Genomic DNA, 14,899 nt, shown 5'->3' with positions numbered 1-14,899 from the left:
AAGCGAGACCGAGAAAAAGAAAAGACAAATGATCGGATAGGGGAGTTCAGAAACTCAATGTCCGCGCGATGCGCGGGCTCTACTACGGCACTACGGCCCCGTCATCATCAAGAAGTTAGATTAGTTTTGGGTGAGATTATCGATCCAGCGTATCCGCTTTCAGGGAGGGTAACTCGGAGTTGCATCAGGAGCAGCCTAGCCAATCTTCACCCGAGTTCAGGCGCTCCACCAAAGTGTGTGATACACCGTGAAGCGAGTGTGGCAATCATGTTGGTTCCCAGGGGATGAACCTGTTAGAAAGTGCTAGACGTCGTCTTAAACAATAAGGTACAAGTCACATCTGGTAATATGCTTGAGGGTATCAAGTGTAACTCAGCTATATCGATAGCAAAAGTAGTTTCTACACAAAAAAGTGCAAATGAGCGTGTTCTGTATACTACCAAGAGGTTTGTCCTTCAATTTAGGGTAGGGTCAAAATAGGAGCATCAGCACTCTTGGTCCTACCCCGATCTGCAGGGGCTCTACCTGTCTGGCCTCTATCTCGGCACCTTGCTCGAGGCCGAGTGGCCCTTCACGTTCGCTATCGCCCCCAGCGGGCCGAGGCTCCCCATTCGTTGAGATTTGCAGAAAGTAAGCAATTATTGGTCTAATCTCAGGGGAAAGGGAAAGAGGACAAACGGGACAAGTGTACAAAACAACCGAGAGAGCCCGGTGGGCCAACAGAAGGGTGGTGAGGAGAAGACTAGGCCACCCTCGAGCCTCAGTGCCCAGAGGTACCATTGGACGGGCGGGAGAGTGTGGATCCGGAGCGGCAAGAGCTTACCGGTATTGGTAATGATGCTAATCGTGGTAATGAGTATCGTTATTATCGTTGGCAACTGTGGTTTGTGGAGCTGCTGCAGCCACATGGCCTTCTCATACATTGATTTAAGAGGGGAAGGTGAGTATCAATCGAAACCACAGATTCATGCTAGAAGGGTGTGAACGGACATTGGATGTAGATGGGTGTTGCATATGGTAGGCTCATAATTTCATCACCATGGCCGATGAATAGAAAAGACGAGAAGAGAAGAGAAGCACAACAGGTCCAGGGTGAGAGTTAATACCCAGGTTCCTAGTTAAAGAAAGCGCTTGTTATCGCATCAAATGAATGAAGGGATAGTTCAGATGTGAACCATTATAATCCTTTAACGTATGACGGACCACTGCATTTGCCCCATCAGTTCTTGGGTTGTAGCTGGAGAGCTTGACCAATGGTACTCTCCAAAACCTTGCGTCCCAGGCACTTTCTGTTATAGCAAGGTAGCATCCAAGTGAGTCTTGCTCCACACTATGCATCCGAAGATGCAGCATGCCAGGGACTTCTCCGTGATTGGAGGTAGATAAAACTTAAAGATTCCTCTCTGTACAGGGTAGGCACGTGGAGGACGGGTTCGAGATAAGGGACGAGGATGGCACGGATACTGCAGGGGATGACAACACCACCACCGTAATGAACAAAAACATTTTCATCAACTGAATAGAAGGTGGTAGTCAGCGAAGTTTAGAAGCTTCCTCTCTTAGTTGCATGTAAGAGCTTCTGACCCCAAAAGGATTTGAGAAGTGGCTGCGTAGTTCCGTTGCCGCCCCTCAACCGTGTTCTTCCAGCCATCAGAAGTGTTACTGAGGACAATTCTCTCCGGTGCTTAAATGGACCTTATGATCTGAGAGAAAACACACGACAAACCCAATCTAATGAAAAACAAAGGAGGGCGGGAGCAAGAATGGGCCAAGTTGATCAAATGCTTGAATTTACCATTCTAGGGCCTTGGCGGAGTGACAGGGTGTTCTGAAGCGCGTTGTCCCCTTGAAATTGAAAGCAACACATCACAAATTGTGCTCAAAAACTTCCATGGCACGTTTGATAGTATCCATAGAAACAAGCTCCGGTTCTGTTTTGCAGGACGTGGTGTCGAGCAGGAACCCTCATATCCACTGCTGGGGCAGCCCCTGCATGATCAGAATGGAGGGTTCTCAGGAGTGGTAATACTGGATGGAATCACCGAGAGAATAATAATGAGTTTTATATCCCAGGGCACGATGTGTTGTAGATGAGTCGCACCTGTAACTCAGTATTATCTGCAATGATGACAAGAAGCCATCAGCCACAACAACAGAAGACAGAGTTTACCCATAACTCATAGCTAGAATTTGATTTCTTGGATTAGTTAATACTATTGTACTTTCTTCAGCCCAGGAATATAAGCGTTTTATTATCGCCCTTGCCTCTTATTTGAGCATTTGGTTTAATCTTGTTCCATATCCTCGAGACATAGGCAGTCCATCAAGGGACACCATCAACACAATGATCACTTCACTTCTTGTTTTTTTAAACCCAAAACTATGGTGGCAATGTAAATCTGCAACATTGATAATGATATGTGAGAAAAGTGCCTGACCGCAGCCAACATGCCGCCAACACTAACAAGAACAACAACAACAGCATTCCACCACCACCATAACCCCCACTGGAATCCTATTTTTTCGAATCTACACTTCTCCATTCGATTCAAGACGCCTCGAGGCTCCAAGGTGGCCAAGTCCCCTCTTCGCCACACCTCCATCGACCCATTGGGCTCTCCAGGCATTCTGCACGTTCGGCCCTTGCTGATTCCTGTACCCAGACTAACAAGGTGGTCTTCCATACAGAGCTCAACGGTGGTAGTCTGGCCGCTACGGCTAGGATTGAACACCTGACTTGTTCAGTTGGTCAACCGCTAGGAAGAAGAACAAGGAGGAGGAGGAGGGGGGAGACGGGAGAAGAGACAATAGCAAATAAAAAAAAAAGCCATTAAAGTTTCCCCCTGTTCTTTCTGGTGATATTTTATCTACCGAGATCGCTACCGTGTTCGACACCATGTACAGTGGTAACTGGTGATGGTAGGACAGCATATGTGAGGCATTGCCAGGAGAAATAACACCTGAGGCGCATCTCGGCCCGTTTGTCGGTTAGGAATGTATCTATTGCCGAGCCTGATTTCAAAAGGTGTCATGGGTCGTCAACCGCCAGCCTGATATGCATGTTATCACAGACAACTCCAATCAGATGCTAGATAGAGCAACACGGCAGTTAGCGAATGGCGCGCCACGATGGCACCTGAACATGAGGCTCAAATTACCCCTCTTTGTTCCCATTGTTCCGCTCATCTCTTGTCCCCACGCTTTCTGAAATCACAGGTCTTGCTCTTTCAGCCCCGTGAAATGACCAGGCCGCTTGACTGGGTGCAAGTAGCCAACATCACAACCAACTACAGGGCTCAACATCAAGAGAGCACTGTGAATCATTTTCTCTTGTGGGAGGCATCGCCTCTTTAAGGCTTTCCCCGCCTGGCTTTCTGGGTTAATACACATTCTCGTCCCGTCCTTGTTCCCGGGCGACACAGCCTCCATAACCGAGCTGGGAGCTGCGCCTCAATCATCTCAGCCATGGACATGGTCATCGACACGTTTCCCCAGTACCGACTGTGGAAAAGGAGCCTCCTTGACTACCTGAAACAACAGTTCCCTTCGTACAGCAATGACATCTTGGTTGAGGTGAGTCGTAATGACAAAAACATTTGTCGGGCGCACTGACAACTCCGTAGGAGCACGGCACTGTTTATCGCCTCACGATCCCCCAGAAGTTGACTTCGGTATGGATGTCACCCCGAACCCCTTTCTTGTCCTTATTGACACTAGCGTTTCCTAGGCGCAACGTAACCATATCTTGAAGTACGTGTGCTATCGACCAGAGAGTGACGACGACTAGGCGATGCTCCTTCGGATCTGTTTTCTGCTTATGTTTAGCTGGGGTATGAGCACTCGCTTGGGTTTGCTAAGTAGTTCAATCATGACACTGTTTACGCCTTCTGTAACGTTACGCCTGTAGAATCCAAACACGACAAATACGTTTTGTCCCAGGGCATATTTGTTCCGTGTTGTTGTCTCTGTTACCGCCACTGCCGGCCTCATGAGCCACCAGGCAGACTCAGCCACAGCACGCGCCCTGAATGATTGACTGGGTGGTCCGCCGACCGTGGCACATGTGGTGGCAGTAAAGCAAGCCCACAGTCCGTCTTAAATTTGCAGTGAACCCGCAGCAGTCTGCCCTGCCCTCATTCGCGTTCGTTCCCGAGACGCGCCTCGGGAGGGGAAATGCCTCGGGGTATTCAAAAAGGATCATGAGCCTCTACTCATGTTTCCATCCGTACTTCCACCCTCGTCCTGAGGCATCTGTCATCATTTAGCGTACCTGACTAAAATGGCTGATAACCACCATCTTGACGAGTTTGAGGAGTCGCTATCCAAGTTTCGCGACTATCCGCTCAATCTAACTCGAACGGCTGACTTCTCGTATACCCTCGAGGCCTACAAATCCAAGCTAGTGCAAGGCGAGGAAGTATACTTTGATGACAGCCAACCCCGTGTCAGAATCTGGGATCTTGTAAAGCCTCAAGATGGTCCGTATTTAGAAACAGTTATTTTCGGAAGCGATTTGCTAATTATTCTTGTAGGAAAGCACGTCAGTAGGTCTTCTGTCGACCTGGTTCAACTCCAAAACGCCCTGAGCGAAACCCCAACAGATCCCTGTCGGAGGTTCATGTGTGTGGAAAGACATTATCTGAAACTGCAACAGAAAACTGACAAAATGCCACAGCTTCATCAAATCTGGAAGCCACAAGTCTCCTCTCGACTGCACACGAGAAATGATGGCGTATCTCTTCACCCACCATCAGATCATGGCCCGTTTCCTCGACTTCTGGTGCGCCTTCACATATCGGGAGACACCTCACAGCTTCACCCACTTTTGGAATGAAGATTACCTAGGCTCTCAGCATCACCAGTCTGGGTTGAGTGCCATAGGTCGATCTGGCATCAGGATTCAGCACTGCTTCAATCTGCTTGGGGTCGAGAGAAGCAGAGATAAAAAAGGGTGGGAGCTTCGACAAACAGCAGCTTACCATTCCTATGATGTTATTGAGGGCCGCACATTGTGGGTCATCCTCAAAGGCGACAACACCATGAGAAAGCGCCTCGAATCTGTAACGGAAGAGTCTGTCAAGACAGGGGACACGTCTCTACACAGCGTGCATGCTTCATTCGCCCAAACACTGACAGATCATCTTCTAATCATGCAGTGGTGTGTCGAAAACTGGGAGTCTTATGCCGAGAGCCTTGAACACAAGTACACAAGCCTTTCGGGGGTGGCAGACCATGCCCCTGTTGATGCTCTGGCCGATGATATCGCCACCATCAAACTACGTGAAAAGATGGATATTCCGCCAGTTTCACCTCCCGGACAGCCAACCAGCGGCCCCACGAAGTTTACTGAGCCGCCAGGCATCGTCCGGAAGCTGACAAGGAGGGTCACTACTGGTTTCAGCACAGTAGCTCCAGTAGAGCCTCCAGCTCGGAAGGTAGAGCACCTCAGAATCGAGAATCTGGTGCAATTTGACAAGCTCCAGTCGCTGAGCAGTGTTGGAAAGAGCCTTGGGGAGGCGACATCGGCAATCGCTCAAAACCGGAGAGTCTTGGCTCAGATGAAGGAGTATTACCGGGAACTCGTCAATTCGGAGGGATTCAAACGTCACGTCCCCAAGTCTACACTCAAGGTCTGCAAACAGGCTGCCTCGGAGTTTGCCATGAAGATAGGGAGATTAGAGGATGACCTCGCCAACTACGAAGGTAACCTCAAGACCATCCTTCAGGGGGTTGAGAGGACAGAAGCAATGGTGAGTTCTTTTCCATCTAGGAGCACGAATTACGACTGACGCGAGATTAGTACAACGGTATCCTCCAGTACCAGAGTATGCGGACCGCAAAGTACTTTGCCGAGTCATCTGAAAAGTCAACCGAGATCATGAAGGGCTGGACGCAAGAGATGCACGAAAAGACGATGTCGATGCATGTCATCACAGTTTTCACACTCATCTTTCTACCGGGGACATTTGTAGCTGTAAGTCTGTCTTTTGGACGAGCCGGAGCCAACACTGATAGTTTTCTTCTAGACCATTTTTAGCAGCGGCATCATCACGTTTGGAGATGATGGTGACGGAGGCTTCGGCTCTGCAATGGGCGCCTGGAAAGTCCGGCCAGCCGCCTTGAAGTTGTTTGCTGCCGTCTGCTTTTCATTGCTAACAGTGACATTGCTGGCATGGTGTTGCGCGTATTGCTCTGCAAGGCGTAGAAGAAACCCGAGGAAGAGAGCCAATGACATAGTGTGACATTATAGATTTCCTATTTTTTTGTACATTTCTCAAGGGTTTGAGTTTCATTAGCGATAGACATAGAGATGCATTGATGGCGTTCAATACTGTTATGTACGGCAGAAACGTCATTGAAAAATAAGAGCAAGAATGGCGTTCAATACCAAGTGATCAAGAAACGGGCTTCCAACCTTGTTTCTGCAAGGGTCTAATGTGACTCAAAAGTGCGATGAGTGGATTGCATGGGACCTGCCGCTTGCAAGGCAGACATGGCCTCCATAGATGGCAGTTCCTCCCAAACATCGGCGTGATGGGCTGCCTTGCAGATGAGTGATATTGCAGATCGCCAGTGATTGGCTGAGCTTCAAGAGCTTCCATCTGGCGAACCTGGGGAATGATCCGTCATCCAGCGCCCGGCGTTCTAGCAGGCTGACCCCTGCAGCCGTAGCGGATTACAGTTCGCCCAGGTGGCATCAGGCCCTGACATGCAGGTGACCTCGGGAGCCTAGCAGGGCTGACATGATGCGCTAACAGCACGATTGGCCGCTCGAGCCTAAATCAACGTGTGTAAGCTTCCAGCGCTCAGTACACGCTGCCCTTATCTGAGAGGAAAGGGACGACGAAGCAGGCGATCAGCATCATCGTTGCGTTGCATCTGCAAGTCACATCAGACAGCCAGAGCTGAAAATGAAGGCAGGGATTACCAACACCTCTCGGCTAAGCGCTGAGCGCCGTGTGGCTGGATATCAGAGGAGCAATTGGGTAACCCAACCTGTAAGGATGCAGTTGTCTCAGCCGAGTTGAAAATGGGCGACCTATGCAACCCACCCCCAAAGAAGGCGCCCAGTGTGTTCTCAGCCTCGATAAGGCATTTGTTTGCCTTGGCGAAGGTGCCTTGTAGCCTGAAATGGAGCCCCCGTCGCTTGTTTTCGCAAAGCGCGGTGCGGTGCGGTGCCTTCCATCGCGACCGCTCTCCAGCCGACCCCTCCGTCCCTCCTCATCCCATCCACCCCACCCTGATGCTCTTCCATCTCACGAACGTTGAGACCTACTACAACAACAACGCCTTGTTGGCTGCAGAATTATCAGGCGCATCTAGTATCGCATCTATTGCCGCATCTAGATTCTTGCCGCAAGCACTTCCTACGCTACCATCTTGTTTCAAGCCTTGCGCGCACTCCATCCGCCTCTCTTATTGAACAATCCCCTTCAGCCCACCCCACGAGTTTGTTCGACGTCGTCCTCCCACGAAGCCGTTACATACAACACAGACTCTCCCCCTCGCTCGCGACCGAAGTCACAATCTCTTGTCCAACGAGTACCGACTTGGCTCAGCCACTCCCTGCCCCAATCTCCCTCTCTGCGCATCGCGCCGTTCGATCGATGCCGTCTAGCATTGTCGCGACACGTGGGGAGCAGCTTGGGCGTTTGAAGTTGCAATTCCATGGCCAAGACGGAACTGGATGCGAGAGATCGCATTATATTCCTCGGCACTGTCTCGAGGAATTTTGGGAGGCCCACAGCATCGGCGCGATATTGAGGGCGTGCTCCATCAACAAATCCCAGGATGTCATTTTCCAGAGTTTCTTGTGCACCTTCTCCCTTCTCGTGTACATCAACAAGGTCGACTTCCTCGGGTGGCTCGTCGAGCGCAACCTAAAGGACGCTACATTTCCCCTAGAAAGCCGTCCCTTATTCTGGCCTGATACACCATCGTATGACAAGCTCTTCGAGGCTATCACCGAATGGCAGTGGATCTTCTTCCCTGTCACCTTGGAGCAACACGAGCTTTACAATCAAGTCTTCAGCCCTCAGTATATCTTTCCCATTTGCACGGAGGAGCTTATTAAGGCTGGCGACACAATCCAAGTCCACAAGATTGAAACAAATCCGTCTTGCGCGGGCTCCGACCCGGTACGAAGCAACCTTGCGGGCGGTACATCTTTAGTTCACTGCTTACCCATGCCATGACAGGCCACTCGCGTCCGGAAGACCTACTATGAATCCGGTAAAGCCCAGTACGAAAGAGAAGTAAAAACTTTCACCAGTCTGCAAAGCCGTTCCTCTCCCTACATCATCAGCTATCATGGCTGCTACCAACAACAACGCCGAGACGGCACCATCACTTACAACCTAATATTGGGGTTTGTCGACGGCGGAAACTTGGAAGAATTTTATACCGATATGAACCCGCCGCGCTCACTACTCGACACTAACAAGATCTGGAATGCCTTCTGCGGTGTCTTGGAGGGATTGCACCATCTCAACTTTGCTGCCATCGACACCAACTTCCAGACGTAAGGCAGACTTGACGTCACATGACAATATCAGAGCTAACGGCACACTACAGCATTCACCAGGACATCAAACCCGACAACCTTCTCGTCTCCAAATCCGCATCAAGCCAGCCCTACGATATTGAGCTTGTCATCACAGATTTCGGATACAGCCACACCAAAACTCTGACGACTGGCCAAGACACGTGGGGTATCGACTCACACGGAGGCCAGGTCTACGGTTAGCACCTTTTCCGCACATAGGTTGCCCTAAATGCTAATCTGATAAGGTGCCCCGGAATCTAGCCATCATGCAGATTACACCCGTCACGGACGAACTCACATCACCCCCAAAGTCGACATCTGGTCCCTCGGATGCGTCATGAGCGAGGCTGCGATTTGGATCAAGTGTGGTCGACAGGGTTTGGAAAACTATCGAAACAGACGCATCGCCGAAACGAGGTCACTGCCCAGGTTTGATCAAGCCGGTCACGGTGGATGTTTCCATGACGGTGCCCAGGCCCTGAGCACCGTGCGGACGACCCATGACTGGATTCGCAACTACTTTCCAGAGGACACTGTTACCCTCCAGGTGCTCGATATGATCGAGACATCCATGCTGGTCCCGCAAGGAGTTCGACAAGACGCCCAAATGCTCTGCGAACGACTCGCCAAGATCACACAGGCCGCCTCCTCGGGTCATGGCACCAACTCACCGCCATCCAGCTCACCACCAGCCAGATCATCAACAGTAAGATCCTCAACAGTCAGATCACCAATAGCCAGATCACCACCGACTAGTTCGCCACCAGCCAGCTCACCGCCTCGTCCCGTTTCTCTTAGTTTTCCCTGGACACCTTCGACGAGCCGTCGATCCCAGACTACAACCACATATACGACCCCAGCCACTCCGCAATCCCCCATTTCTACTTCAATAATGGAATCACTGTCGCCTCTTTCACCTAGGGCTGAATTGCCTGGAAGTCAGCCCAACGGAGCGCCTCATCCTCCGTTCTTCAACTCTCCCACTCCAGCTCCACGGCCTGACTCACGACGCCTCCTACCATTGTCCCCTATCTTAAACTTTAATCAAGCCCAAGATTGGTATAATAATGCCAAGAGCGGCTGTCCCGTTGACCCCAGGGTTAAAGATGTCGTGGGGCAGCTTGGGAACAACGTCAAAGGTCGTGACCACATCTTTTTGGTGGATGCGTCGGAATCAATGGGTCTACATTTTCATGAAATCACGGAAAAATTTAAGATTCTTGCCTATCTGGCTAAGAAGTTCGATCCTGACGGTGTCGAAGTTTGCTTCTCATCTGAAGTGCCACTGATACACAAGGGAGACACTTCAAAACTTCTACGCCTGTTCAACGAACAAAGTTGGGACCAGCTCTCCTTTGAAGACAGAATCGGAACTTTCATCGATCAGACAGTCATCCCACGGCTATCGTCCTTGCGCCAGAAGTTTGGGCTGAAAAACCCTAAAAACCTGACCATCTTCGTCCTGACCGACGGCCGATGGGGCGAAGGCAAAGAAGGCGCCGCGGGCGTCGAGAACCCAATTAAAAGACTGATCAATGTGATTCTCAAAAAGGAGTTAAGTCGTACCCAGGTGGCGATCCAATTCCTGCGGTTTGGAGATGATTCAGATGGCAAACGATACTTGGCGTATCTTGACCGCTATGGCAAGCAATACGACTGGTGAGAGAAACACCACTATTGATTTGGCGAAGCGCCTATAACTGACTTTTAAACTTAGTGACTGTGTTGATACAAAACCTATCGACGGAAACATTTTTGACATGTTTATCGGGCCCATTAATGCTAATATCGACATGGCGGATGAGGATGAACTTTGAGGTCTTTGGTAGCGAGGTTTTTCTCATTTCCCACATACCTGAATTGCTTAATTCTGTTATAAGGTCCCTTGAATGGTATTTATAAAAGCGAATATTATATATAGAAAGATTTCTCACATTATAGACGGCCTTAGCAGATGAGGCAAAAACGGGCGCGAATGGAAACGGTGCAAGTCGAGATTCGCATTGTGTATTGTCATGGTCTAGTGCCTATAGAGGAAAGTCAGCCAAAAGATCTTTCTCTTTTGTTTATAATTTTACTCCATCATTTCAGATTGGCAATTTACCATCAGGAAGCCCAAGGAGGCCAAGACTGACCTCTCTCTCGCACAGGCAACGACAGGTCAAGTCACCTTCTGCCGCGTGGCCTTGCGAGACAGCTTTCCTCTCTCATCTCCCTGTTCACAGCGAGTTTCTGATCTCTAGTGCTGATATGACCGATAGCTGATCATGGCTGCTTCAGGATGCAGTTGTGTCTATGGAAGGTGTAAGACGGGTCAGCTGACAGCCATCAATCCCCCTCTTGTCCCCCCTCGAGGCACAGATGACACTTTGAAGTTTGAGCTTGCTACCTCTCAATGATCCTGAGACTACGAAGCTTGTGCTATTGTTGCTTCACATATTCTTCTTGGTATCTGAGACTGAAATCGCCGACTCATCAGAGAAATGGATTCTTGACCGCTTTTCTAGACTTTTCCTACCGGCTCCTGCATCCAATCTCCTTATCGATCAACCTCCGTGCAGCGTCCTTGTTCTCAAATAAAAAGATTCTTTGGAGCACTCGCCTTGGAAGCCCGTCCTTAAATCGCTTGAAATAGCCACATGGACGGAACACTGCAAGGCGGATCACAACTCTGTTTTCTTGGATCCACTTGCTAGGCTCTATCAATGCTACTGAATCATCTTGCAAATATCCTTGACACATCGCTTGAAGGTTTGAAGGCCCCCAATCCGCAACACACGCAGCGAATATGTCAGCGGGGTCTTGCCGGATCATGGCTAGAGACATTGGTTGACACCAAGCTACGGAGCTGGAGAACACGCATGAAGCCACAATTTAAGCACGTGACCCATTCTCTGCAGTCTTGGAAGTAGCCTTTGAACTGTTTGCTTGCCGATGGATCAGCGCCTTAATCCCTAATGCACACAGGCTGTAGGTAGCGACCATGCTTCCCAGTCAGCCAACTAACTTGAGCATTCAGTAACTAGACGAAAGCCGAGACTCAACGGGAGGCGCCAAAGCCATGGTCCTAAATAGACACAGCCAGGCGAAATTGGGTTCAGCCTTTCCCTGCGTCGCTCGCGCCAAGCCCCTTGCTTGAACACGAGCCTATCGCGGACCTTTCCATGATCGACTGCGGAACTTTGCGACATCTCGAAATAGAAGAGACTGCTTGAGCTGAGAGGACAAGCTTAAGAACTGAGAAGCGTTGTTTATTAGCCATTTGAGCTGAACGTCGTGTGCATTTTAGTTTGTTGCAAAAGATGGGTTTGGTGTTGATGAGGGCTGATCAATGATCCTCCCGATTGCTTCAAGACAACCTTAGACCTGCATCGAATTTCCCTTCGATCTCCGCTGACGATTGGTGGGACTCGGCACCGGCAAAACGTCCTCGCCCTGCTCGTATTCCGGGGGCTTGCATAAGCGTGGAAGCACGCTTCGATGGCCTAGCTGGAATTGCGTTCAAGCCCTGAAGCCCGCTTATGAGGCTGATGTGAGTGTTGTCCACCTATGCAGGGCTTGGCGGCGACAAGATAGAGTCGAGATCCTCAGCCTCCAATTGTCTCGGGGACAACAAGATCCGGGTAGCAACGTAAGAGCGACGAACCAATAAACAGACATGAACCAAAGTCCCTTTCCTCGAGGGTGGCCCCCAGCGGCGACTACGATGAGTCTAACTCCTACCTCGGGACAGCCCGTCTCCAATAGTCTGGTTGATTTCTCATACTGTGGAGGATGGACCCGTTGTCAAAGTCAGCTCGACGTTGCATCGCTCCATCCAATTGACGACATGGGTTCAGTCAGCCACATCTGAGCGCCACGACGTTTAGCTCTGAGTAAACGAAGTCGCCTCTGCGCTTTTTGAAGATGTTTCTCAGGCTTATGGCGTTGAAAGGCTGGAGCTGAGTGTTGGCGGTGATGAGAGTCAAGTTGCTCCTTCTCCGTCTTCTCTCGCGCTTACTACGCATCCACCAACCTCTTCCATCGCCAACTCTGCATCTTCCACCCAAATTGCACACGTCAAATTGATCTCTAGGTGCGTCAGCGGCGGCCTATGGCAGTGTCCCAGCAGTGCAACTCTACGCTTACCGGCACCGGTAGTCGCAGCCTCTAGTCAGCGCCTGGTCAGCACTAACAAGCCCAGAATCGCATCTAGCGCTGACCTTCATCAAAGCTATAAACAGCATTGTCGATCCCCTTTCTTGTTTCTCTCATCACTTTCTTTCTCCATCGCAAAATGTTTCCCCGTCCTGCGCTGTACGTGGCCCTCGGCCTCTTGATGGTCGTTTCCATCATCGAGTTGTCGTTTATTTCGGCCATGGTTGGATGGCTCCACGGTACGGCGAGCGGAACTTTTACTTTCAGATACAACGGCGCAGATCACGAGCTCAAGGGCGAACCAAAGAATCTCATTGTCGACCAGGGCCATACCAGCAATGGCGCAGCAGGCACGGCATTTATCCTCATCGGCTGCGGAGGATTCCTGATTCTCTGGTTGCGATCTCGACCGAACCCCAACAAATTCAGCATTGCTCTGTACTACGGTTGGCTCGTCACAAATGTTCTCAGTCTTCTCCTCGTCCTTAGCGCCCTCATCTACGTCTTTGTTGTCACAAACGACCACAACGGCCAGAGAATTGACCCCCGTGTCGCTGCCGGACTCGACGCCGGAGAGAAATACCCTCTTCAATCTTGGACACCTCAGAATTGGTATTCGGCAATGCTCAAGCTTGACCTGCCCGATTCGAGCCAAAGAGACGACATCGAGAGCCACCTGCGCATCATGCGTGGATGGCAGTACAACCTGATCCCCTTCTTCATCGTCCACCTCATTGAGACTTGCCTTGCCGTCTGGGACGGTGCGCAGCGACGGAAAGAGCATGCTTACAGCCCTCCCACTCACAAAAGCTCTGTTTAAACCAGCACAAGATTCAACATTTCGCGGATATCATCATGAGGAGTTTGGCACATACATTAGTGGTTCCAGCAAAAAAAGGGCAACCATTAGATTAATTCTGCACCTATACATCATGTAATAACTACGTAGGACTTTTAATTCAATAACCTTTTGTCCTATTCCAAGATTGTGGCACCACAAACCCTCTTGATTACCAACACAACAGACCGCCTGTCGAATAAAGGGCGTGTCGTGAGTCACCGGGCAGCTCAGCGGGGTCGTCCATCGACGCTATAAAAACCATCCTCATCTTTCACCTCTGCCAAGACTTTGTTTATTCTTACAAATCAACGACAGAATCACCATGACTTATACACTCTTCATCGGCAACAAGCGCTACTCGTCCTGGTCCATGCGACCCTGGGTCCTCCTCAAGGTCCTCGACATCCCCTTTGAGGAGAAGCTCCATCTTTTCAAGCCTGGTCCTCGCCAACCTCACTTCATCGCCTTTTCTCCCACGGGCAAAGTGCCCTGTCTGCAGGACGGAGACACGTCGATTCTTGTCTGGGATTCTCTCGCCATCTGCGAGTACATTGCCGAAAAGTACCCCGCCGCGTGGCCTGCTGATGCTGCGGCTCGCGCGTTTGCGAGATCCGCTGCCGCAGAGATGCATTCTGGATTCAACGCTATACGAGACGAGTGCAGTATGAATGTGGGGCTGAGGATTGAACTGGGTACACCAAGTGAGGCTCTGCAGAGGGACATCAACCGTTTCAACGCCCTATTCAAGGAAGGAATTGAAAAGTTTGGAGGCCCATGGTTGGCCGGGGACAAGTTTACCATCGTGGATGCCATGTATGCGCCCATTGCATCGCGCTGCAAAACATATGGCGTCGAGCTCGAGGGCGCTGCTCAGGGATATGTGGATCGATTGTTTGAGCATCCTGTTGTGCAAGAGTGGGTTCGGGATGGTATCAAGGAGACAGAGAGGGAACCAGACCATGAGGATGATTGTGTAAGAGGACGCAAGATACTGCAGGATCTGTCCCAGTAAGGACAGGTGAGCTTGGAGAATAATATGACGGTCGATATCTCGATAGTAGACGGTCTCATTGTGTACTTGGTGATGCTTCCAAAAGGCTATCAGCCACAATAACAAATAACACGGTTATTAACACATGCCAAAAAATACCATCAACTTGAAGTAGACGGGGATCGCGTTGTCAAATAACGAATTATGATCAGCCGTAAAGATTGGTGTTGTAACAAGCTACTGGTTGGAAATATGCCGTTCTAGTCTCCAAACTGGGTATAGAAAAAACAAATATCTGCAAATATACCTTCCATGCCATCGAACCAGTTGTGTTTTGACCAATGAAAACCCCATCCTTCGTCTAAACTGCCATTTGCCATCTCAT

The 14,899-nt window shown here is 50.2% G+C and overlaps 4 protein-coding genes across 4 annotated transcripts; all 4 read left to right on the top strand.

Annotated features, from left to right (window-relative positions):
• Positions 1–3,465: 3,465 nt before the first annotated feature.
• On the top strand, positions 3,466–3,787 carry LRP88_07255 (uncharacterized protein; the record flags this gene model as incomplete). The annotated part of the gene is made up of 3 exons (XM_083243789.1): positions 3,466–3,573; positions 3,624–3,671; positions 3,728–3,787. 3 exons carry the CDS (start codon positions 3,466–3,468, stop codon positions 3,785–3,787), a joined length of 216 nt encoding a protein of 71 aa, XP_083101013.1.
• Positions 3,788–4,279: 492 nt separating this feature from the next.
• Positions 4,280–9,343, top strand: LRP88_07254 (uncharacterized protein; the record flags this gene model as incomplete). The annotated part of the gene is made up of 10 exons (XM_083243788.1): positions 4,280–4,478; positions 4,533–4,620; positions 4,676–5,750; positions 5,801–5,974; positions 6,027–6,127; positions 7,544–8,138; positions 8,199–8,521; positions 8,575–8,741; positions 8,791–9,251; positions 9,302–9,343. 10 exons carry the CDS (start codon positions 4,280–4,282, stop codon positions 9,341–9,343), a joined length of 3,225 nt encoding a protein of 1,074 aa, XP_083101012.1.
• Positions 9,344–12,821: 3,478 nt separating this feature from the next.
• Positions 12,822–13,502, top strand: LRP88_07253 (uncharacterized protein; the record flags this gene model as incomplete). The annotated part of the gene is made up of 1 exon (XM_083243787.1): positions 12,822–13,502. One exon carries the CDS (start codon positions 12,822–12,824, stop codon positions 13,500–13,502), a length of 681 nt encoding a protein of 226 aa, XP_083101011.1.
• A 343-nt stretch (positions 13,503–13,845) lies between these two features.
• Positions 13,846–14,535, top strand: LRP88_07252 (thioredoxin-like protein; the record flags this gene model as incomplete). Its single annotated transcript, XM_083243786.1, has 1 exon — positions 13,846–14,535. One exon carries the CDS (start codon positions 13,846–13,848, stop codon positions 14,533–14,535), a length of 690 nt encoding a protein of 229 aa, XP_083101010.1.
• Positions 14,536–14,899: the final 364 nt, after the last annotated feature.

Source organism: Fusarium phalaenopsidis (genome assembly GCF_050370095.1).
Source record: "Fusarium phalaenopsidis strain FUZ10S chromosome Unknown contig_32298, whole genome shotgun sequence".
Lineage (NCBI taxonomy): Eukaryota > Fungi > Ascomycota > Sordariomycetes > Hypocreales > Nectriaceae > Fusarium > Fusarium phalaenopsidis.
This window is presented reverse-complemented; position numbering and strand designations above follow the sequence as displayed.